This window comes from Diorhabda sublineata, chromosome 10, assembly GCF_026230105.1.
Source record: "Diorhabda sublineata isolate icDioSubl1.1 chromosome 10, icDioSubl1.1, whole genome shotgun sequence".
NCBI classification, from domain to species: domain Eukaryota; kingdom Metazoa; phylum Arthropoda; class Insecta; order Coleoptera; family Chrysomelidae; genus Diorhabda; species Diorhabda sublineata.
In genome coordinates, this window is record NC_079483.1 from 24821512 (window position 1) to 24844977 (window position 23466).

The 23466-nt window shown below is 40.4% G+C and overlaps 4 protein-coding genes across 4 annotated transcripts; 1 reads left to right on the forward strand and 3 right to left on the reverse strand.

The window, feature by feature from the left end:
* Positions 1-1415: 1415 nt before the first annotated feature.
* On the reverse strand, positions 1416-1903 carry LOC130449242 (histone H2B). Its single transcript, XM_056786929.1, has one exon. It carries the CDS (start codon positions 1853-1855, stop codon positions 1484-1486), a length of 372 nt encoding a protein of 123 aa, XP_056642907.1. The 5' UTR covers positions 1856-1903; the 3' UTR covers positions 1416-1483.
* Positions 1904-5262: 3359 nt separating this feature from the next.
* Positions 5263-6445, forward strand: LOC130449241 (histone H3-like). The gene has a single exon (XM_056786928.1). The coding sequence runs from the start codon at positions 6035-6037 to the stop codon at positions 6443-6445; it is 411 nt and encodes a 136-aa protein (XP_056642906.1). The 5' UTR covers positions 5263-6034.
* A 1470-nt stretch (positions 6446-7915) lies between these two features.
* Positions 7916-8370, reverse strand: LOC130449526 (histone H2B). The gene has a single exon (XM_056787409.1). It carries the CDS (start codon positions 8353-8355, stop codon positions 7984-7986), a length of 372 nt encoding a protein of 123 aa, XP_056643387.1. The 5' UTR covers positions 8356-8370; the 3' UTR covers positions 7916-7983.
* Positions 8371-10627: 2257 nt separating this feature from the next.
* LOC130449205 (uncharacterized) lies at positions 10628-11686 on the reverse strand. The gene has a single exon (XM_056786882.1). The coding sequence runs from the start codon at positions 11684-11686 to the stop codon at positions 10628-10630; it is 1059 nt and encodes a 352-aa protein (XP_056642860.1).
* Between the last annotated feature and the right edge of the window lie 11780 nt (positions 11687-23466).

A 23466-nucleotide genomic window follows, 5' to 3' on the forward strand; every position in this document is an offset into this window, starting at 1 on the left:
TTTTTGTTTTATATATATATTGTAAGTAAAAACGGTTCTTTTCAGAACCACAAATAATTTAACATTTATGATATTAGTATAATATTTTGATATAAACATAGGATGTGATTGTTGATTGGATAAAGAAGTTTTATATTTCGTTTTATAAAATTTCACCTCTCTATATTATATACTTAATAGTATAAGAGACTTTTAATTTTCCGCGTGTAATGAGTTACAAGAGGAGTCATTCAAATAAAGCGGACGGAAGACTGAACGAACGAATAGAACTAAGTTAAAAAACGAACCTCATAAACCAAACCAACCTCAAAAACCTTGGTTTCTTCGAGATTTTCGAATCGAATGTAATGAAAAAAATTGACAAAGAACTAACTAAGGTATACTTCGAACTTTCGCCGAAGTTTTACTATAATTTAATGACTGCTAACAACGTTTGTTATTAAAAAAAAGTACCACTTAAAAATGGTTAAAAATTTATTTCCGTCGATGCTTAGCACTTTAGATATAATTTCGAAATTAAATAAAAGTCCTTCTTAAAATACAACGAAGGTAAAGAGATACGTGTCTATTCACAATAATGACCAATATTTAAAAATATCAGAACGAATTGAAATAATACCGCAATTATCATTTGAACGGTGACATGTCTACCCTGACTTACGCGACACGTTTCTACTATATATGTTCGTAACTAATATATTATTATGAGTATTTTTCAATAACAATCTTCCGACATACTAAATATAAGAAAAATATCAAATTTCAATATTGGAACCCGCTTATATTTCATTTTAGATAATATTGAATGGTGGGTGGTGGTGGTGGTAGTAGCAAATTATAATTATTACAATAGATTGATTGACTGATTATATTTTCTTCGAACGAACTAACTACTTCGCTCTATTCGCAACTATGTCTGTCTATTACACAATATTTCATATTTTATCCGACAATTTTTTTTTACATTGTATAGTATATTATTTTAGGAAATGGACATATTTTATTTAAAATTTCAAACCAATTTGAAAAGAAAAAAAAAGTGTTTTTAACAAAACTTCAAAGACGCCACAAAAACTACTTTAACAACGGCAACCGACCAACCGCTTTGTATGTTTTATCTTACCGGCGGTCGGGGTTTTTTTTTGCCTTTAGCCGACAGTGAATTAGTATATGAGACTTTTTAAAACAAAAGCGACGTTAGAAAGTTACGTACAACGGAAAAACATGGCCTTATAATATTAATACACAATAAATTTCTATTGATCTTAGAAGAGGATTTTTCAGTTAAGTGGAATATCATCTTTCGTCATATTTAATAGAATTCAATTGAATTAAAGTCTTTCGTTCGTTGTTATCATATATAAATAAAAAAAAGTAGTATTGTGGTTCTGAAAAGAACCGTTTTTTTTTGTTTGGTCGATGTTATTATTTAAGTAAATAAAATAGAAAATTTTCTGTCAATATAGTAGATATGTTATACTTATTATTTAGAACTAGTATATTTGGTAACTGCTTTAGTTCCTTCACTGACTGCGTGTTTTGCCAATTCTCCGGGAAGCAATAGTCTCACTGCAGTTTGAATTTCTCTACTTGTAATTGTTGAACGTTTATTATAATGAGCCAATCTGGATGCTTCGGCGGCGATACGTTCGAATATATCATTAACAAAACTATTCATTATACTCATAGCTTTACTCGATATACCGGTGTCAGGATGAACTTGCTTAAGTACTTTGTAAATGTAAATAGCATAACTTTCCTTCCTCCTCCTTTTTTTCTTTTTATCGGCTTTCGAAATATTCTTTTGAGCCTTTCCGGCTTTTTTCGCTGCCTTTCCGCTAGCTTTTGGTGGCATTATTTCTCTTGAAATAAAATAAAAACACTTGGATGACGTACCGTATTTATCGACAAAAAGTGGATAAAATTAACAGTTAACAGACACACAGACACTTGCGCGTGAGAAATATCGTCCCTCTAAGCATCCACCCCCGGATGAATCCGCGAGTGGGTGCGAAGAAGAACATTCCAACCACCCCCTGTCACTTCCGACAGGTCCTCATTCTCTTTCACGTCGCAGTTTCGCGTGTAGAATCCCTCCTCTCCCCTTAGGTCTATGGGAGATTCTGGGATGTCTTATCTTTTTATTAAGAGATTAGCCTGTTGGCTATACACTCTTAGCTTCTTGTTCTGGACGTCTTCGTGTGTGTGTGTGTTTCGCGGCCTCGGGTAAACCTCTTCCTACCTCATGCCGATAGGAAAGGATCTAATCCGAGTGGTCCTTCGCCTTCTCTATAGCTGTCCCCGATGTATAACTCTACATTTCCTTGTGAAAGGCAGAATTACCGTGTCGGGGGGTGTCCTCTTGTAGTTTATTTTTGTTGGGCAATGAGTGTTGTTATGAGTATCTGCATGTTTTGCAACATACTCAGTAGCTCCGGTGTTTTTTCTTCTGTCTTTGTTGTTTTTTTTCGCAACTTGTGCGTAAGTGCGTCCTGTTTTAGTGGTGTTCCTTGCTTGGTTGTTCTCTGTCTTTTTCGGGTGTTTCGGGCACCCCTTGTAGTTTGCGGGGTGTTCTCCTCCGCAGTTCTTGCAATTCGGTCTTTCCGTCTTGCTGAGCGTGCATTCCGCCGCTCTATGCGCTCCCGCGCATCTCACGCAGTGCACGTCCATTATGCACGTGCTTTGTCCGTGCTGGAATCCCTGACACCTGTAACATTGTACAGGTCCGTAGTGCCTTTTTTGTCCTACCACACTTATTTTTGTGTGGCAGAGGTATCTCAACTTCTTATAAGTTGGTTCTTCTTTCGGTTCTATTACTACCATGTATATAGGTAGTAGTTTTCGTGTGTTGTCCTGATTTCTTTGAGTACGGCTTGTCAACTGCCATACTTTCTTCGGTCTAAGTCCATTTTCCTTCAATTCCTCCTCTACCTCCGACACTGGGGTGTTAATAGCAAGTCCTTTTATGACGATCTTCCTCTCCTTCTCTTCATTGAGTAGGTATGTATACCACTCAATCTCCTTGTACTCGCTCATGAGCATCTTCATTTTGTTAAAGTCGTCTTTAGTTGCCGTCGTTATTTTGCCCGTGTGTATTCCCATTTTACACTGGGCATCGATTTTTCTTTGCACTAGCTGTTTGCGTAGTGCTGTCCACATCAGTGGAGATTTTAGAATTATCGGAGGTGGCCTTCTCTCCGGTTTTGTCTGTTTCCTTTGTTCGTCACGTTTTATCTTCTCCAATTCTTCTTGGATTTGATTGTCCGTTGATGTTTCTTCTTCTTCATCTGAGGATTGTTTATCTGCTTTCTTCCTTTTTTTTGTTTTTTACTTCCGTGAAATCTCCTTCCATAGGGCAGTCTTCGATTTGTGTACACTCTTGTATTTTTTTTTCATGAGTTTTTATCTCATCTCTCAATTCTACAATTGTGTCTGCCAATTTGTAGTTATCGGCATTGAATTCTCTAATAGTGTCCTCTAAGGACTCAATTTGCTTGTCTTTAACGATTATCGTTTGTTCGTAATTTTTCATTCTTTCTTCGAGGTATTTGATTTGCTGTCCCATCTTCTCAACCAGCGCTTCGTAATCAGGTTTTTGCTGAAATATGATTTTGGATAATTCATTTTTCTCCCTACTTTTGGAGTTTTTAGGCTCCATGCCTGTTGCTCTCTGTCCCGGTTTTCCTATTTTGATTTGGTATCTAAAGTAACCTAAAAGAAAAGTGTAAGCCGTACTGATAAGTACGGCTGTTTCGAAAAACGGATAAATTCCGCACAATCAAATTTGTGTTGACAAACACAATTCTTTCATGCGGAAATGTTTTTTAGCATTATAAATAAAAGGCTGTGTCAAGGCACAGCTACCTGCTGAAAAGAAAAAGGAAAGTTTTATCAGTGTCTCACCTGACTACCTGAGTCCGCTTTCACTTCACTTCACTGTCACACTTGTTCACTCGTCGAAGTCTCGGAGTCAACTAGCAGTACACAGTCAACAGCACAGAGAGAGAGAGAGAGAGAGATTCGTTGTGAGAAATTAGGAAGGAAGGTTTTTTTTTGGAAATTTTATATGATTTGCTTAGGCCCTGATATTGGAATTTTTTCCTCTGCAGGGCTGGGTGTGGGGATATTTAGTTGGTAAGTGTTCGCTCGGCTGCTTCTAGCGGTGCAGTTATATATATTTTTTTTGTTCAAGATTTTTTTTCTTTTTTATATTCGGACATTTGTCTGGAGAATCGGTTCTCCAGGTTGCAGGGAAACCGCAGAAAACCTGCAACTCCGACGATGGATGAAAATGAGGGTGTTTGTTGGGGGTAGGAATTTATCTGATTGATATGGGAGCTACTATTGAGGAAATTGAGGAAGGATGAGGGGGGTCCCTTTCGCAACGGAAGTCTTGATTCTATGGATCGAATCAATTAGAAGGGGCTTGGCGGTTATTTAGGCGGCTTCAAATGGGGGTTATGTCAGTATTGACATAAATGGTGTTGCTAGGGCTAAATCTACACTTTTTCAGTGGGACGTGTTTGGTTTTTGGGTGAAAGCGAAATGAATGCGGTTACCCAAGCCGCTGGTTACGGTACAATTATAACCGTAAAAAGGGGGAATGAGGCGTTGTAGCGTTTCGGCTACTAGCGCCCGAGAAGTAGGGATGGCATTCATAATAGTTGTTGCCAAGATTTCAATCAGGATTTTGGTGTCAGTAGACAGGTCGTGAGGGGTTTGAGGTTTTTCTAGGGTGACTGGGGCTGTATCCTGGGGGGCTTTCGGAGTTTCAATCCTTTTCGGACAGCGGGGGTGGAAGGCGGGGTGAGGTCCACCGCAATTTTTACAGGTAGGGGAGTTAGCTTTTGGGCATTTTTCTGGCTTGTGACCAGAAGCACCACAGGTTGGACAAATAGGTTTGGCATTGTATAAACTTCCACGGGCTTTCGCACTACTGCGCAGCCTCAAATTCAAACACCATACCCGCAGTCCCCAAATACTGCAACCGTTGCTCATCTACCGGCCACTCCGCAGACACCTGCAATGCCAAACCTATTTGTCCAACCTGTGGTGCTTCTGGTCACAAGCCAGAAAAATGCCCAAAAGCTAACTCCCCTACCTGTAAAAATTGCGGTGGACCTCACCCCGCCTTCCACCCCCGCTGTCCGAAAAGGATTGAAACTCCGAAAGCCCCCCAGGATACAGCCCCAGTCACCCTAGAAAAACCTCAAACCCCTTATGACCTGTCTACTGACACTAAAATCCTGGCAACAACAATAATGAACGCCATCCCTACTTCTCGGGCGCTAGTAGCCGAAACGCTACAACGCCTCATTCCCCCTTTTTACGGTTATAATTGTACCGTAACCAGCGGCGTGGGTAACCGCATTCATTTCGCTTTCACCCAAAAACCAAACACGTCCCACTGAAAAAGTGTAGGTTTAGCCCTAGCAACGCCATTTATGTCAATACTGACATAACCCCCATTCCAAGCCGCCTAAATGACCTCCAAGCCCCTTCTAATTGATTCGATCCATAGAATCAAGACTTCCGTTGCGAAAGGGACCCTCCTCATCCATCCTCAATTTCCTCAATAGTAGCTCCCATATCAATCAGATAAATTCCTACCCCCAACACACACCCTCATTTTCATCCATTGTCGGAGTTGCAGGTTTTCTGCGGAGAAACGATTCTCCAGACAAATGTCCGACGATAGGGAATAATACAGCCGCAGCTGTACCCGCCCACCCCCAATTAGATTAAGAAAAAACAAAAAGTAAACAAAAAAATATATATATAAAAAAACCGCCCAAAAAAAATATAAAAAAGAAAAAAAAATCTTGAAAAAAAAAATGTAACTGCACCGCTAGAAGCAGCCGAGTAAACACTTCCCAACAAAATATCCCCACACCCCGCCCTGCAGGGAAAAAAATATATCCTATATACCCTATATCAGGGCCTAATGCAAATCATAACCAAATTACCAATTATCAAGCTGCTATAGCGGTTTAGTATATTGACATTTCTTGTATACTTACAAAAAAAAAATAAGATGGCTCGTACTAAACAAACGGCTAGAAAATCGACTGGAGGGAAAGCTCCTCGTAAACAATTAGCGACAAAAGCCGCCCGTAAAAGCGCACCAGCTACTGGTGGAGTAAAAAAACCTCATCGTTATAGGCCAGGTACTGTAGCTCTTCGTGAGATAAGACGTTATCAAAAGAGTACCGAATTACTTATTAGAAAATTGCCATTTCAACGATTGGTTCGTGAAATAGCACAAGATTTTAAAACAGATTTACGTTTTCAAATTTCAGCGGTTATGGCTCTCCAGGAAGCTAGTGAGGCTTATTTGGTAGGTCTATTCGAAGATACTAATCTGTGTGCCATTCATGCTAAAAGAGTCACCATTATGCCCAAGGATATCCAATTGGCTAGAAGAATTCGCGGAGAACGAGCATAAATACAAAAAATTTTTTTTTATAGAATTACATTTTATCTATTTGATTATAATAGATTTTTTGTTTTATATATATATTGTAAGTAAAAACGGTTCTTTTCAGAACCACAAATAATTTAACATTTATGATATTAGTATAATATTTTGATATAAACATAGGATGTGATTGTTGATTGGATAAAGAAGTTTTATATTTCGTTTTATAAAATTTCACCTCTCTATATTATATACTTAATAGTATAAGAGACTTTTAATTTTCCGCGTGTAATGAGTTACAAGAGGAGTCATTCAAATAAAGCGGACGGAAGACTGAACGAACGAATAGAACTAAGTTAAAAAACGAACCTCATAAACCAAACCAACCTCAAAAACCTTGGTTTCTTCGAGATTTTCGAATCGAATGTAATGAAAAAAATTGACAAAGAACTAACTAAGGTATACTTCGAACTTTCGCCGAAGTTTTACTATAATTTAATGACTGCTAACAACGTTTGTTATTAAAAAAAAGTACCACTTAAAAATGGTTAAAAATTTATTTCCGTCGATGCTTAGCACTTTAGATATAATTTCGAAATTAAATAAAAGTCCTTCTTAAAATACAACGAAGGTAAAGAGATACGTGTCTATTCACAATAATGACCAATATTTAAAAATATCAGAACGAATTGAAATAATACCGCAATTATCATTTGAACGGTGACATGTCTACCCTGACTTACGCGACACGTTTCTACTATATATGTTCGTAACTAATATATTATTATGAGTATTTTTCAATAACAATCTTCCGACATACTAAATATAAGAAAAATATCAAATTTCAATATTGGAACCCGCTTATATTTCATTTTAGATAATATTGAATGGTGGGTGGTGGTGGTGGTAGTAGCAAATTATAATTATTACAATAGATTGATTGACTGATTATATTTTCTTCGAACGAACTAACTACTTCGCTCTATTCGCAACTATGTCTGTCTATTACACAATATTTCATATTTTATCCGACAATTTTTTTTTACATTGTATAGTATATTATTTTAGGAAATGGACATATTTTATTTAAAATTTCAAACCAATTTGAAAAGAAAAAAAAAGTGTTTTTAACAAAACTTCAAAGACGCCACAAAAACTACTTTAACAACGGCAACCGACCAACCGCTTTGTATGTTTTATCTTACCGGCGGTCGGGGTTTTTTTTTGCCTTTAGCCGACAGTGAATTAGTATATGAGACTTTTTAAAACAAAAGCGACGTTAGAAAGTTACGTACAACGGAAAAACATGGCCTTATAATATTAATACACAATAAATTTCTATTGATCTTAGAAGAGGATTTTTCAGTTAAGTGGAATATCATCTTTCGTCATATTTAATAGAATTCAATTGAATTAAAGTCTTTCGTTCGTTGTTATCATATATAAATAAAAAAAAGTAGTATTGTGGTTCTGAAAAGAACCGTTTTTTTTTGTTTGGTCGATGTTATTATTTAAGTAAATAAAATAGAAAATTTTCTGTCAATATAGTAGATATGTTATACTTATTATTTAGAACTAGTATATTTGGTAACTGCTTTAGTTCCTTCACTGACTGCGTGTTTTGCCAATTCTCCGGGAAGCAATAGTCTCACTGCAGTTTGAATTTCTCTACTTGTAATTGTTGAACGTTTATTATAATGAGCCAATCTGGATGCTTCGGCGGCGATACGTTCGAATATATCATTAACAAAACTATTCATTATACTCATAGCTTTACTCGATATACCGGTGTCAGGATGAACTTGCTTAAGTACTTTGTAAATGTAAATAGCATAACTTTCCTTCCTCCTCCTTTTTTTCTTTTTATCGGCTTTCGAAATATTCTTTTGAGCCTTTCCGGCCTTTTTCGCTGCCTTTCCGCTAGCTTTTGGTGGCATTATTTCTCTTGAAATAAAATAAAAACACTTGGATGACGTACCGTATTTATCGACAAAAAGTGGGTAAAATTAACAGTTAACAGACACACACACACTTGCGCGTGAGAAATCCCGTCCCTCTAAGCATCCACCCCCGGATGAATCCGCGAGTGGGTGCGAAGAAGAACATTCCAACCACCCCCTGTCAATTCCGACAGGTCCTCATCCTCTTTCGCGTCGCAGTTTCGCGCGTAGAATCCTTCCTCTCCCCTTAGTTCTATGGGAGATTCTGGGATGTCTATATTTTTTTGTTAAGAGATTAGCCTGTTGGCTATACTCTCTTGGCTTCATAGTCTGGACGTCATAATGTGTGTGTGTGTGTGTTTCGCGGCCTCGGGTAAACCTTTTCCGACCTACAACCGGTCGGAAAGATCTAATCCGAGTGGTCCTTCGCCTTCTCTATAGCTGTCCCCAATGTATAACTCTACACTTGCCTATGAAATGCGGAGTTACCGTGTCGGGGGGTGTCCTCTTGTGGGTTGTCTTTGAAAACCTAGGATGTTGGATAGAAAATGTTTTTTTTTTCATTTTCTATGATTTTTATGTTTTTTTTTGGTTTTTTGTTTTTTTTTAAACTAACCTAAACTAGCCTACCTACTTTACCTCTATCCATCCAATTGTTTTCTGGGCCTCTTGTGTTTCTTGTAGTCTTCTTTGTTGTATTTTATGATTTCCCTTAATTCTTCGTTGGGGTGTGTTGCCAACTCCTCGAATAACTTTATTGCCCTTTGGTCCATGATGTCTAATACTTTTTCGGGTCTCGTTTCTCCGTATATTTCCTCGCTACTTGTTGTCCAGTGAACATTTAGTGCTTGTCTCAGCGTTATGTTTTGTTGAGCCTGTAATTTCTTTCTGTTTGTTTTGCAAGTATGTCCCCAGGCAACAGAGGCGTACGTAATAATCGGTATTATTATACTCCTGATAAATCTGAGCTTTGTTTCCGTCTTTAACTTGCTTTTTCTACCGATTAATCCGCATAGTCTTGCTCTCGCTTGTCTCACTTTGTCGACAGTGTTTTTCACGTGTTCGTTGAAAGTGAGACTTTGGTCTAGCGTTACGCCTAGGTATTTGGCCTTTTTTGTCCACTGGATTTCTTCGTTGTTAATTTTTATTTTCCGGTCGGGTTGGTGGCTTCTTTTTTTTTAAAGAGAACTGCTTGGCTTTTCTCGCAGTTGACTTGTATTTTCCATGTTTTGCACCATTCGTCAATCTCTTTTGCAGCGTTTTGGAGTCTTTTCGTGATGTTTTTCACCTTAACGCATCTCGTTGCTATTGCTGTGTCGTCCGCATATAGCGCTGTCAAGGTGTTCTCCGTTTTCGAGATGTCTGCTGTGTATATGTTATACAGCATTGGTGATAGTACCGCTCCTTGCGGTACTCCCGCCTGCTGCTCTCCGACCTCCGATTTTTCGTTTGCGACCTTTACCTGAAACTTCCTGTCTTTGAGGTACGTGCTCAGGAGTTTTATGAGCGGTTTTGTGTATCCTGCCTCTTTCATCTTGTAAAGCAAGCCATCGTGCCATACTCGGTCGAAGGCTTTGCTTACGTCTAGGAAGATTACCCCTGTGGATTCTTTCTGGTTGAAACCTTGAGTAGTATATTCTACTAGTCTCAGGATTTGTTGTTCGGTGCTGTGGTTTTTCCTGAAGCCGAATTGTTCCTCTGGTATTGTATTTAATGTCTTTGTTTGTTCGTTCAGAATACTCAGTATCACTCTCTCTGCGATTTTACTCATGGCAGGTAGCAAACTTATCGGTCTGTAGTTTTGGGGGAAAGTGGGGTCTTTCCCAGGTTTTCTCAGCATGATAATGTCTGCTTGTTTCCATCTCGATGGAAAGTGTTTTGTCTTCAACATGCCACTTATTATGTTCGAAAGGTATGCCATACCTTTTTTTGGCATGTTTTTCAGCGCTCTGTTCGTGATTCCGTTTATTCCCGGTGTCTTCCTTGCTGATGCGAACCTGAGTAGTTCTTTCACTTCCATCGGTGTTGCGAATCCTAGGGTTTCTTGATCGTCCTCTTCTTCTAGGTAATCGTTGATGTTTTCTTCTATCATGTCTGAGAGGTCCATATCTTCGTCGGGATATTCGTTCAGTGTAAACTGAAGTTCCATCGTGTTTTTCAGCTCTTCTGCTTTCTCTTTGTCTGTATACGCCATCCCGTTGCTTCCGTGTATTGGGGGCATTGGTTTTCTTTCTTCTCTTAAGACTTTAGATATGTTCCATAATCCGGGTTATTGCGGATCTAGTTCGTTTATCCTTCTGTTCCATTCCTCGCTTCTGTGCTCCTGTAGCTGTTCTTGAATTTCCTGTTTCATTTCCCTCACTCTCCTCCTTTCTTCTGGATTTTGCGTTCTTTGGGCTCTTCTAGCTATTCGGTTTTTCTCCCTAATCAGATTTCTCAGATCGTCGCTTATATTTTTGAATCTGCCGTATTTGTCTGGTACGGTCATTGTGGTACTTCGTTCTATCGCTTCTGATAGTGCTTCTTCGAAGAAACAGACCTGTTCTTCTAGCATCTCCTTGCTTTTTATTTCCGTGATTGGTCCTAACAGCTGTCCTGTTAGCCTTCTGAATTTCTCCCAGTTGGTTTTTCTCACGGTTCTTCCTGCTTGTCTGTTGCCGCTACCGATGGTGACGACGATTGGTGAATGAGCGTCGCCGCCGTCTATGGTCCGGATTTCTACAGGCATCGTCATGTCTCTCAACACGGCGATGTCTATAACCTCGGGCCTTCCTCCATTTGGTGGGTAGTGTGTCGGTCTTACTGGTCCTATCGCTTGATAGGATGGGTGATCTTCTATGATCTTCTCCAAGTTTCTTCCTTGTCTGTTTCTTCTTGTGCTGTACCACGCAGGGGATTTGGCATTCAGATCTCCTATGATTATGCCTTTTTTACCATCTGGGAGTACTGCTAGCACGTCTTCCTCGTGTATTGTAGTCTCAGGCCTTACGTATGCTGATATTATTCTAATATCGCCGTATGATGTTTTAATGACTACTATTGTCGCCTCCATGCTAAGTAGTCCGTCCGGTGAATTTATTCGGTGTTGGCACAACTCTTTTTTTACCAAGATCGCTGTGCCTCCGGAGCGTCCGTTTATATCGTCTCTATAAACGTTGTAGCCTGGCCAGGTGAATCTGTGTGTGTCACCTGGCAATTTTGTTTCTTGTAGAGCGAAGATATCGTAATCTTCTTCCTCCAAGATCACTCCCATGGTGTTTTGGTTTGTTCGTAGTCCTCCTGTGTTCCACGAGCCGATCTTTATTTGACTAGGAAGGTTGTTTGTCATTTTATTTGACTTGTTGGGCTATTAATGTCGCTATGAGTGCCTGCATATTTTGCAGCATACTCAATATCTCGCCCTCACACTTATTTTCGTGTGGCAGAGATATCTCAGATTTTTGTATGCCTGCTCTTCTGCAGGCTCGATAACTACCATGTATATTGGTAGTAATTTCCTGGTGTTATCTTGATTTTTTTGCGTATAGCTAGTCAATTGCCATACTTTTTTCGGTTTTAATCCTATTTCCCTCAGCTCGGTTTCTACTTCCGGTGCTGGGGTGTTGACTGCTAGTCCTTTAATCACTAGCTTTCTTTCTTTTTCCTCTTTGAGTGCGTACGTGTACCACTCTATTTCTTTGTGCTCGCTCAGGAGCATCTTCATTTTATTGAAATCATCCACTGATTGCGTGGTGATCTTTCCAGTGTGGTTGCCCATTTTGCATTGGGCGTTGATGCTTCTCTGTATCAGTTGTTTCCTGATTACAGTCCACATCAGTGGGGATTTCAATATAATTGGAGGTGGCCTCCTCTCCGGTTATTTTTGTTTTTCCTCTTCGTTTCTCTTTATTCTTTTCAGTTCTTCTTCTATTTCCTTTCCGTTTTCTTCGTTGTCGTTTTTATTTTCTGTCGTAAGTTTGCTTTTCGCATTCTTACGTTTTCTTTTATTTTTCACTTGCGTGAAATCCTCCTCTTCCATTGGACTGTCTTCGCTGTTTGAGTCCTCCATTACTATTGTCGGGCTCTCGCATTTCTTTTCACATGTTTTGTTTTCCGTTCGGGTTTGTCCTTTGTTTTGGTTTTTTTCGTTTTGCTCTAGCAGTTTCGTAAGTTTTCTGCTTAGATTTTCTACCGTTTCGGTCAAGCTATCGATTCTTGAAAGTTGCATTTCAACTGTTTTTCTTAGGAGCTTGTTTTCTTCCCCCTTTTTTTTTTGTTCTTCGTTCCTTCGTTTCAATTCTTCTTCCAGCTTCTGGTTTGTTCCTTCGAGGATTTTCGCCATCCTTTCTCTCGAAGTTCCCCTATCGTAGGGTTTTTCCCTACCTTTGGGGATTTCAGGCTCCATGCCTGTACTCTCGTCTGTATTTGTTTTTCTTTTTTCTAGATTCTCTAAAATTGTCTGAAATTTAAAAGTTAAATATTTGTCCGTACAAGTGTACGGAAACTTTAAATAGCGGAATTCTCCGCGCAATCAAAATGCTTTATTATAAGACTTTCCTCATGCAAAGAAAATCTTAAAGCGTATAAATTAAATGTGCCTAGCTGACAGAACCTGTAATAAAAGTTTTATTTGGGTCTTACCCGCGTCCGCTTTCGTTTCACTGCACAGTCACAGATGTACACTCACCGTAAACTCAACAGGACCGTAACCAGCCCAGTCTCGCAACGAATCTAAACGCGCAGTGCAGTGCGCGCCCACAGCGAATACAGTTAACACACACACACATTTCCCTTGAGACGAGCCCGTCCCTCTAGGCATCCACCCCCGGATAAATCCACGAGTGGGTGCGAAGAAGAACATTCCAACCACCCCCTGTTACTTCCGACAGGTCCTCATCCTCTTTCACGTCGCAGTTTCGCGTGTAGAATCCCTCCTCTCCCCTTAGGTCTATGGGAGATTCTGGGATGTCTTATCTTTTTATTAAGAGATTAGCCTGTTGGCTATACACTCTTAGCTTCTTGTTCTGGACGTCTTCGTGTGTGTGTGTGTTTCGCGGCCTCGGGTAAACCTCTTCCTATCTCATGTCGATAGGAAAGGATCTAATCCGAGTGGTCCTTCGCCTTCTTTATAGCTGTCCCCGATGTATAACTCTACATTTCCTTGTGAAATGCAGAATTACCGTGTCGGGGGGTGTCCTCTTGTGGTTTATTTTTGTTGGGCGATGAGTGTTGCTATGAGTATCTGCATATTTTGCAACATACTCAGTAGCTCCGGTGTTTTTTCTTCTGTCTTTGTTGTTTTTTTCGCAACTTGTGCGTAAGTGCGTCCTGTTTGCGTGGTGTTCCTTGCTTGGTTGGTTTCCGTCTTTTTCGGGTGTTTCGGGCACCCCTTGTAGTTATCGGGGTGTTCTCCTCCGCAGTTCTTGCAATTCGGTTTTTCCGTCTTGCTGAGCGTGCATTCCGCCGCTCTATGCGCTCTCGCGCATCTCACGCAGTGCACGTCCATGTTGCACGTGCTTTGTCCGTGATGGAATCCCTGACACCTGTAACATTGTACAGGTCCGTCGTGCCTTTTTTGTTCTACCACACTTATTTTTGTGTGGCAGAGGTATCTCAACTTCTTATAAGTTAGTTCTTCTTTAGGTTCTATTACTACCATGTATATAGGTAGTAGTTTTCGTGTGTTGTCCTGATTTCTTTGTGTACGGCTTGTCAACTGCCATACTTTCTTCGGTCTAAGTCCATTTTCCTTTAATTCCTCCTCTACCTCCGACACTGCGGTGTTAACAGCAAGTCCTTTTATGACGAGCTTCCTCTCCTTTTCTTCATTGAGTAGGTATGTATACCACTCAATTTCCTTATACTCGCTCAGGAGCATCTTCATCTTGTTAAAGTCGTCTTTAGTCGCCGTCGTTATTTTGCCCGTGTGTATTCCCATTTTACACTGGGCATCGATTTTTCTTTGCACTAACTGTTTGCGTAGTGCTGTCCACATCAGTGGAGATTTTAGAATTATCGGAGGTGGCCTTCTCTCCGGTTTTGTCTGTTTCCTTTGTTCGTCTTTTTTTATTTTCTCCAATTCTTCTTGGATCTGTTTGTCCGTTGAATATTATTTTCATTTTCAAAAAAACACTAACAGGCAATCAAAAGGGTCAGGAATTCTTTAACCGGGGAGGAAACTCCCTCCGGCAGTGAGTCCGCTGTCGGCTTTGATAGCCAACTCTTGTTAGGTACTAACAAAGGATTTCAATTTTCGAAATCCTTATTCCTTGATCCCACTTGATCTGACTCTATCGATCTTTTTAATTTCACCCATTTCACTTTTGAAAATGCCCCGAGTAGCCCGTTCCCCAATACAAACTCGAAGTAAACCAGTATCCACCGTCGATGAATTCCCACCACTCCCAACCAACCCCAATTCTCCTTCTAAGGAGAAAACTTTCGCAGAAATCGTCGCAGAACTCTCGCAGTGCAGTCCACATCAATTTAGCCAATTTCGCAATGCCCTAGAATTCATACAACGTAAATCACTGGAGAATAGCAGAAGCTCATCACCAGCACCATCTGCGGATTCCTATGCATCTAGGGTCTCGCAGAAATCAGCCAGCTCTAAACCCAAGCAGGTTGATTACTCCCGACTAGGCGCTATTCCCAAAAAAAATATTCCCCCCCCTAATTTCAAAATCAATTCCCTTAACGAAAAGCCAAAAGTCAAAACAAAATACCCAAAATTCTAACAAACTCCAGACACCAACTCAAACTCAGATCCCCAGAACCCACCAACAATCCCAAACCATCTCCCAACAACAACCTCAATCCCACACCACAGCTCAATCTCCTCCACTTCAAACCCTCAATCTTAGAAACCTCCCAACAAAATATACCTCACAGAGAGAGCTCTACAATCTCCTCAATACGCAAGAGCTATTGAGGGGACAAATGCGCTTTCTCAAAGCCAACCCCAATGGAACCGCCCTCATCAAAATTCCTTCCACGTTTCATCACGAAACGTTGGCAAGGAAAATCCGTTACGCCATAGGCGACGAGAAAATCGTCGTAATCCCGATAAACTCCCCCCAACGAGCCCAAAAACCCCTAACCACTAAAACAAAAAAAACCACCTTTTCTCTGGTCTGCAAGAATGTAGACCAATCTCACACCGAAGAAGAGTTCCTGGAGATCCTCTCTATCCTGAAATTCCCTGTCATTAAAACTTGGAGGATCATAGCTAGATCCACAAATAAACCCACATCCATGTTCCGAATCATAACAGATTTCGAAACCGCCTACCATCACGCCCTAACCAAGGGTATAAACTTCCACGGGCTTTCGCACTACTGCGAAGCCTCAAATTCAAACACCATACCCGCAGTCCCAAAATATTGCAACCGTTGCTCATCTACCGGCCACTCTGCAGACACCTGCAAAGCCAAACCCATCTGTCCAACTTGTGGTGCTTCTGGTCACAAGCCAGAAAAATGCCCAAAAGCTAACTCCCCTACCTGTAAAAATTGCGGTGGACCTCACCCCGCCTTCCACCCCCGCTGCCCGAAAAGGATTGAAACTCCGAAAGCCCCCCAGGATACAGCCCCCGTCACCCTAGAAAAACCTCAAACCCCTTATGACCTGTCTACAGACACCAAAATCCTGATTGAAATCTTGGCAACAACTATAATGAATGCCATCCCCACTTCTCGGGCGCTTGTAGCCGAAACGCTATAACGCCTCATTCCCTCTTTTTACGGTTATAATTGTACCGTAACCAGCGGCTTGGGTAACCGCATTCATTTCGCTTTCACCCAAAAACCAAACACCTCCCACTGAAAAATAAAGTCCCATGGACTTTACAATAGGGACCGTTAATTGCCAAGGTTTAGCCAGAAAACGACATCTACTGAAGCACTTATTAAGCTCTCACAATATCCAAATCTTATCTATAACCGACACCCTTTCCAAATTACCTCCAAGTTTCACTGGCTATACCACCTTCCACTTGGACAGAAATTCCTACTGTCACGGCAACGGACTTCTCGTCCGTAACGGACTCCCTTCGACACCCCATCCCCTACCCCCATTTCTGTCTCAACAGATATATCATCATATCATCATCAGATATATCGTGTAATAACGTGTAATAACGAGACTATCACTTTCATCTCTTATTACAAACACCCACAACAATCACTTTCTCTCGACCTCCTCGAATATGCATCCACTCTTCCTAGAGCCATCATTATGGGAGACCTCAACTCCAGGAATACCCTTTTTGGTGATACCACCACAAACCTAGCCGGCAGAACTCTCGCCGACTCTCTAATTTCTCTTCCCCTTTCTCGGATTAAAAACCGAAATCCAACACTCGTAAGTCACCTGAACTCTTCCATCGTCGACCACATAATCTGCACGGACAGATTAATTACCCATATCGAAGATGAATGCTCTATAGGCGACCCAATCACCTCAGACCACGTTCCCTTATTGGTCAATACATCTTTTTTCAACCCAATAAAACCCCCTCCAACTAGCTTCACCTATCGGGACTTCAAAAATGCCGACTGGATCTCCTTCGCAAACCATATCGATACCAATTTACCCCAACCCACTATTCTTCGAACTACCGAAGAACTAGACAAATACGCGGAGGATTTCCAATCCCTCATTATCGATGCGCAAGACATCGCCGTCCCTCTTACCACCGTTCATATCCAAAATTCGTCAGAAAAGACAGTTATATAGGCTGTACATTAGAACTAGAGACCCAGCAGTCAAAACGCAATGGAACCGTCTCAACGCCCAAGTCAGGCTGGAAATCAATGCTGAAAAGCGGAGAAAGTGGGAGGCCGCCACTGCCGACTTGGACTATAGACGGGGTCGTGCGTTTTGGCAACAATTCTACAGACTAACTGGCCAACGAAAGTATGTAGAATCACACCTTGAGGTACAAGGACGAAAGTATTTCTCGCCCGAAGACAAAGCCACCGTCTTCAAAAACAGCTTACAAACTGTCTTTACTCCAACTGACAACCCCCATTTCTCACGGGACTTTGCCGATGAAACCCACTTCTTCACCCAAAACATAACCCTGAGCCCCCACTGGATTACTCAACTAAATGAGAACGTTCCACTTCTCGCACCATTTACCGTGGATGTTGTTAGATCGGCTTGCCGAGCCGGGAAGAACTCCGCTCCCGGGCGGGACGGAATCTCAAGACAGGCATTAAAAAACCTGCCTGAGACAGCTCTCCCTAAGCTCTGCGGTCCTTTTGACGCCTGCTTGGCTTTCTCTTACTTTCCTCAATGTTGGAAATCCGCCAACACGGTTCTCATTCCCAAACCCGGCAAAGACCCTTCCAATCCTGAATCTTACCGCCCCATTTCGCTCATCAGCGTCTTGGGTAAAGTCTTTGAACGTTTGATTAAAGACAGAATCTGGGACTTCTGTACAGAGCTTAATATTATTCCAAAACTCCAATTCGGATTCAGGCCCAAACACTCCACCCAAAACGCCATCACCAATCTTCAAACCATCTTGACCAAAGCGATGAACCAACACCAGTGTGCCTCTGCCATTTTCAAGGATGTTCAGAAAGCTTTCGATCAAGTCTGGCATGCCGGACTTATTAGGAAACTTCTGACTATCCGCATGCCACCTCCCACTATAAAATTGATATATTCATATCTCACCAACCGCTCCATCAAAGACAAAGTTGGTCATTGCCTTTCCGAATCTTTTACCCCACTTACTGGCGTTCCACAAGGCTCAATTCTGTCCCCATTACTCTATATAATCTATACGTATGACACTCCAGTCCCACTGGACCCAACAGTAACAATCCAAATGTACGCGGATGACACCGCACTCATCGCCTACGCCCAAAACATGCGCTCTCTCAATATCAAATCCCAAAATATTCTGAATCAATTTTCGGATTGGTGCAGAAAATGGAGGGTTACTCTCAATTCTCAAAAAACTCAAGCCATCGCCTTCATACATCCCCAATCCGTGCGCAAACATCAACCTCAAAACCTCCACTTGAGACTTTGGGGAGAGGGGCTCGAAATCCGCAGAGAAGCCGTCTATCTGGGTGTGAAATTCACTCACACTCTCAATTGGACGGCCGATCTGAATGACACTCTGAACAGAGTACGGAAACGAGTCAGGCTCATCAAAGCTCTTGGTGGAAATTTCGGACGAACCCACCCCCTGACCCTACTTCATACGTATAAAACATACATCCGCCCCATTATCGAATATGGAGCAAACGTCTTTAGCACCTTGCCCGGATATCTAATCAAAAGACTCGTGACCTGCGAGCAGTCCATTCTTAGGTACTGCCAATACAAGTGTAGGTTTAGCCCTAGCAACACCGTTTATGTCAATACTGACATAACTCCCATTCCAAGCCGCCTAAATGACCTCCAAGCCCGATATGTGATTCGAACCATCGAATCAAATAATTCCGCTGCTAAAGAGACCCTCCTCATCCCCTGGACCAACAATATGCGGCCACTAGGTTCAAAACCCAAAAAAAGCTCCCTTATCCGCCTCTTCGACTGCTTGCAACAGCATACGAGGATCTCCCAGAAACCTACCTTAATTTCCTCGATAGTTCCCCCGTATCAGTGAGATAAATTCCGCCCCCAACGCCCACCCTCACTGCCATTCGATCGTCGGAGTTGCAGGTTTTCTGCGGTTTCCCTGCAACCTGGAGAACCGATTCTCCAGACAAATGACCGACGATAGGGAACAATACAGCCGCAGCTGTACCCGCCCACCCCCAATTAGATTAAGAAAAAACAAAAACTAAACAAAAAAAATATAAAAAAAATCCTAAAAAAAAATACAAAAAGAAAAAAAAACTACACCGCTAGAAGCAGCCGAGCAAACACTTCCCAACAAAATATCCACATACCCAGCCCTGCAGAGGAAAAAATTCCTATATCAGGGCCTAAGCTAATCGTAACCAAATTACCAAAAAAAAAACCTTCCTTCCAAATTCATCACAACGAATCTCTCTCTCTTAGATTTATCTCATTCATTGTGTGTTTATCAAGCTGCTATAGCGGTTTAGTATATTGACATTTCTTGTATACTTACAAAAAAAAAAATAAGATGGCTCGTACTAAACAAACGGCTAGAAAATCGACTGGAGAGAAAGCTCCTCGTAAACAATTAGCGACAAAAGCCGCCCGTAAAAGCGCACCAGCTACTGGTGGAGTAAAAAAACCTCATCGTTATAGGCCAGGTACTGTAGCTCTTCGTGAGATAAGACGTTATCAAAAGAGTACCGAATTACTTATTAGAAAATTGCCATTTCAACGATTAGTTCGTGAAAAAGCACAAGATTTTAAAACAGATTTACGTTTTCAAAGTTCAGCGGTTATGGCTCTCCAGGAAGCTAGTGAGGCTTATTTGGTAGGTCTATTCAAAGATACTAATCTGTGTGCCATTCATGCTAAAAGAGTCACCATTATGCCCAAGGATATCCAATTGGCTAGAAGAATTCGCGGAGAACGAGCATAATGACAAAAATTTTTTTTTTTTATAGAATTACATTTTATCTATTTGATTATAATAGATTTTTTGTTTTATATATATATTGTAAGTAAAAACGGTTCTTTTCAGAACCACAAATAATTTAACATTTTATGATATTAGTATAATATTTTGATATAAACATAGGATGTGATTGTTGATTGGATAAAGAAGACGCACGCCGCACACACGCACACACACACACACACACGCGCGCGCACGCACGCACGCACACACACACGCGCGCACGCACACACACACGCGCACGCACGCACGCACGCACACATACATACATACATACACGAGATAGAGAAAATTATTATTTTTAACTAACAAATTTTAGACAATATCGACATATAATAATTGAAAGTTTATAAAACACATTAGATCTACTATATCGTAGGTAGGTCGACACAAATTTAGAAGGTGGTAACAACCTACATTACATCGATCGATGAAAATGTTACATATAACATAACATAACATATCAATTATTGAACCGAAATTCAAAAAATTCTTGTTTTATCAAAACAAACATTATTTGTTTCTTATTTTCTTCATAAATAAATGAAAAAATTGTGGCCCTGATAAGGGCCATTTGTTATTATTGTCGATTGTCGTCGCGTACCCATCATCAGTCCGATAATACTTCTCGATTGTTGTACTATCTTTCTGTCAGAAAAAAAATATTCTTTTTATTTCTTCTTTTTAGGAGCGGCGGCGGCGGCGGCTTTTCTTGCTTTAGGAGAGGAACTGCTAGCAGCTGCTTTCGGCTTTTTCGTGGGACTGCCTTTATTGGATTCTTCCTTTTTAATTCGGATGATGCGGCACTGGCTGCACTCATCCACTCCTCCTCCTCCTCCTCCTGCAATAATAGCATTTCGTTTTGCTGCTGTTACAATTTTTTTGGATTTAGTTACGCCTGGAGTAGAAGCGGCTGTTTTCTTTTTCTTTTTGTCAATAGCATTCGTTTTAGCCGAAGTACCACCAGATGAAGTTGCCGAAGCTAATTTGAATGCTTTCAAATATTTTTTGATGAATGGCGCTACTTTTTCTGCATCAACTTTATAAATGGCAGCAATGTACTTTTTAATTGCTTGTAAAGATGAGCCTCCGCGTTCCTTTAAACCTTTGATCGCATTGTTTACCATTTCCGAAGTCGGTGGATGAGATGGTTTGGTCCTAGGATTTTTAGCTTTTTTTTCCTTTTTATTTATTGGAGACGACGAAACCTGCGGTGAATTAGACGCAGACGTTGCGGTTACAACAGAAGTTTGATTTTCTGTATCCGCCATAACTACTAACAACCTTGTGTGTTGTTATATAGTCGATAAACTACACTAAACTGATATAAAAAAAAATATTGAATGTAGTTTTATATTTCGTTTTATAAAATTTCACCTCTCTATATTATATTCTTAATAGTATAAAAGACTTTTAATTTTCCGCGTGTAATGAGTTACAAGAGGAGTCATTCAAATAAAGCGTACGGAAGACTGAACGAACGAATAGAACTAAGTTAAAAAACGAACCTCATTCTCTAATCAGCTACTGAGGAGAGAACACGCGTTTAACGATTGTTTTGTAATCTGTATAGTGATACATTTTACGACCAGTATAAACCTCAAGCAAAGTGTACCCCCTCATAATTATTACTATTCAATATTATAGTTAATCTATTGGTCTAATTGAAAACCTACGCATAGATTTACTAAGTCTACCTTCGCCCCCCATCACGGGGACTACACCGTACCCCACCGAGTATCCACGAAGGTTGAGGGAAAAAATACAAAAACTTAATGTGCAAAAACCAGATATATTCTCTAGCGAAAATCTCAATATTGATAAAAATGTGCGTGTTAATAGAACAATAGTGTCAATGAAAACGTCACCGAAAAGAAGATATTAAGGTTCGTTAAAACATAAGACAATAACAAAAACTAATAAAATAAAAAGACTTACAAAAACCAACACACATAAAACGGTTCCTAAGATAAGTGTACGGGAATCTAGTCGTAGTTTTGATCCCGACGTTCCACGTCACAGTGCCGATACTACAGATGAAAATTCACTGTCAAAATACTCTTCAGAAATCAATAGAATAAAAAAGAAAACTTCAGAATTAAAATTAAAAAACAAAAATTTTCTAAAACTAGTTTATATTGATGAAGATTTTTTGATTGAAGATAAAACAAATAAAACTGATAGTTTGGAAACGATAATTATTCCAAAACAGTGTTTAGAAACAATCAACTCTGAGTTGTCAATTCCTGTGTGTAGAGGCAGTTCGGCCAATAATACCTCCACACCGGATAGATCATTAAACAAAGTAACACAAACAAAAGTACAGATGGAAGAAGATACTATAGGATCACAGCGCAGTGACTCATCAGAGGAAGACATAAGCTCAAAGAGATCGACAAACGTCCCTGAAACAACAACAATTCAAGCACAAATACATAAACCTGCTAATCTCTCATGGGGGCAGGAAGTTGAAGACGCTGAGAATACTGGCGTTGGAATAACAACCGACAATTTCACGTCGCAATACGAGAAAATTGTTAAGAAAAATTCTAAAATAACTGCTAGAAAACTAAATATGTCTAGTGCGGAACAACAAAAAGTAGACATAAACGCAATCCAGACAATCACCACAAATGAACCCATGGACACTAGAGACGTCACACCACCGGGATTCGAAAAACCCAAAAAATGTGTATCTTTCAATAAAATACTGAGTCAGACAAACAAACAAGCCACAATCGAAACACACAACAATTACGATACGCTATCTGAACCCTCTGAAGACGAGAAACAAACTACATTCAAAACACAAAAGAAAAGGAAGAAAACTCACTTCAGAAAGTTCAATAACTCCGGTGTTACCAGCGATGATGACGACACAGGCATCCAAGAGAATAAACGTACAAAAGCAGCCTCCAAAATCTCTAAGAAACTCACCGCATGCCCACCAATAGTAATTGACGGAAACGTTTCACACCACAGGCATATGGTAAACAGAATAACAGAAGAAGTCAAAAACCCATTCGAACTTAAGTATACAAACAATTCAACAATCGTATTCACCAAAGATGCTAGCGACTTTGAGAATTTGAAAAAAACACTGAAACGGGAAAAAATTCAATTTCACACCTACTCCAGACGAGAAGACAAAACACACGCATTCGTACTAAGAGGCCTAGCAGAAGGGCTACACATCATTGACATCCGAGAAGAGCTTGAAAAAATTCATAAAATTCAAATTAAGGACATTTATCGTATGACAACGAAGGGTCGCCCCCTTTATTTAGTTATTACAGACTCCAAAATTACTCTGGACTACCTGAATAAAACGGTAAGAGTAATCGAACACACAAGGGTTGTATGGGAACATAGAAGACAAAACAAACCAATCATACAATGCCACATCTGTCAGCTCTGGGGCCGCGCTACCTCAAATTGCGGTAGAACGCCGAGATGCCTAAAATGCGCGGGGCAACATCTTACACCAGAATGTGTTAAAGAAAGATCGCTTCCTGCCCGATGCGCCAACTGCAGAGGAGACCACCCTGCAAACGCAGAAATTTGTCCAG

Bases quoted from the DNA above. Each gene is read 5' to 3' on its own strand.
- LOC130449242 (XM_056786929.1), bottom strand. From the start codon at position 1,855: ATGCCACCAAAAGCTAGCGGAAAGGCAGCGAAAAAAGCCGGAAAGGCT.
- LOC130449241 (XM_056786928.1), top strand. From the start codon at position 6,035: ATGGCTCGTACTAAACAAACGGCTAGAAAATCGACTGGAGGGAAAGCT.
- LOC130449526 (XM_056787409.1), bottom strand. From the start codon at position 8,355: ATGCCACCAAAAGCTAGCGGAAAGGCAGCGAAAAAGGCCGGAAAGGCT.
- LOC130449205 (XM_056786882.1), bottom strand. From the start codon at position 11,686: ATGACAAACAACCTTCCTAGTCAAATAAAGATCGGCTCGTGGAACACA.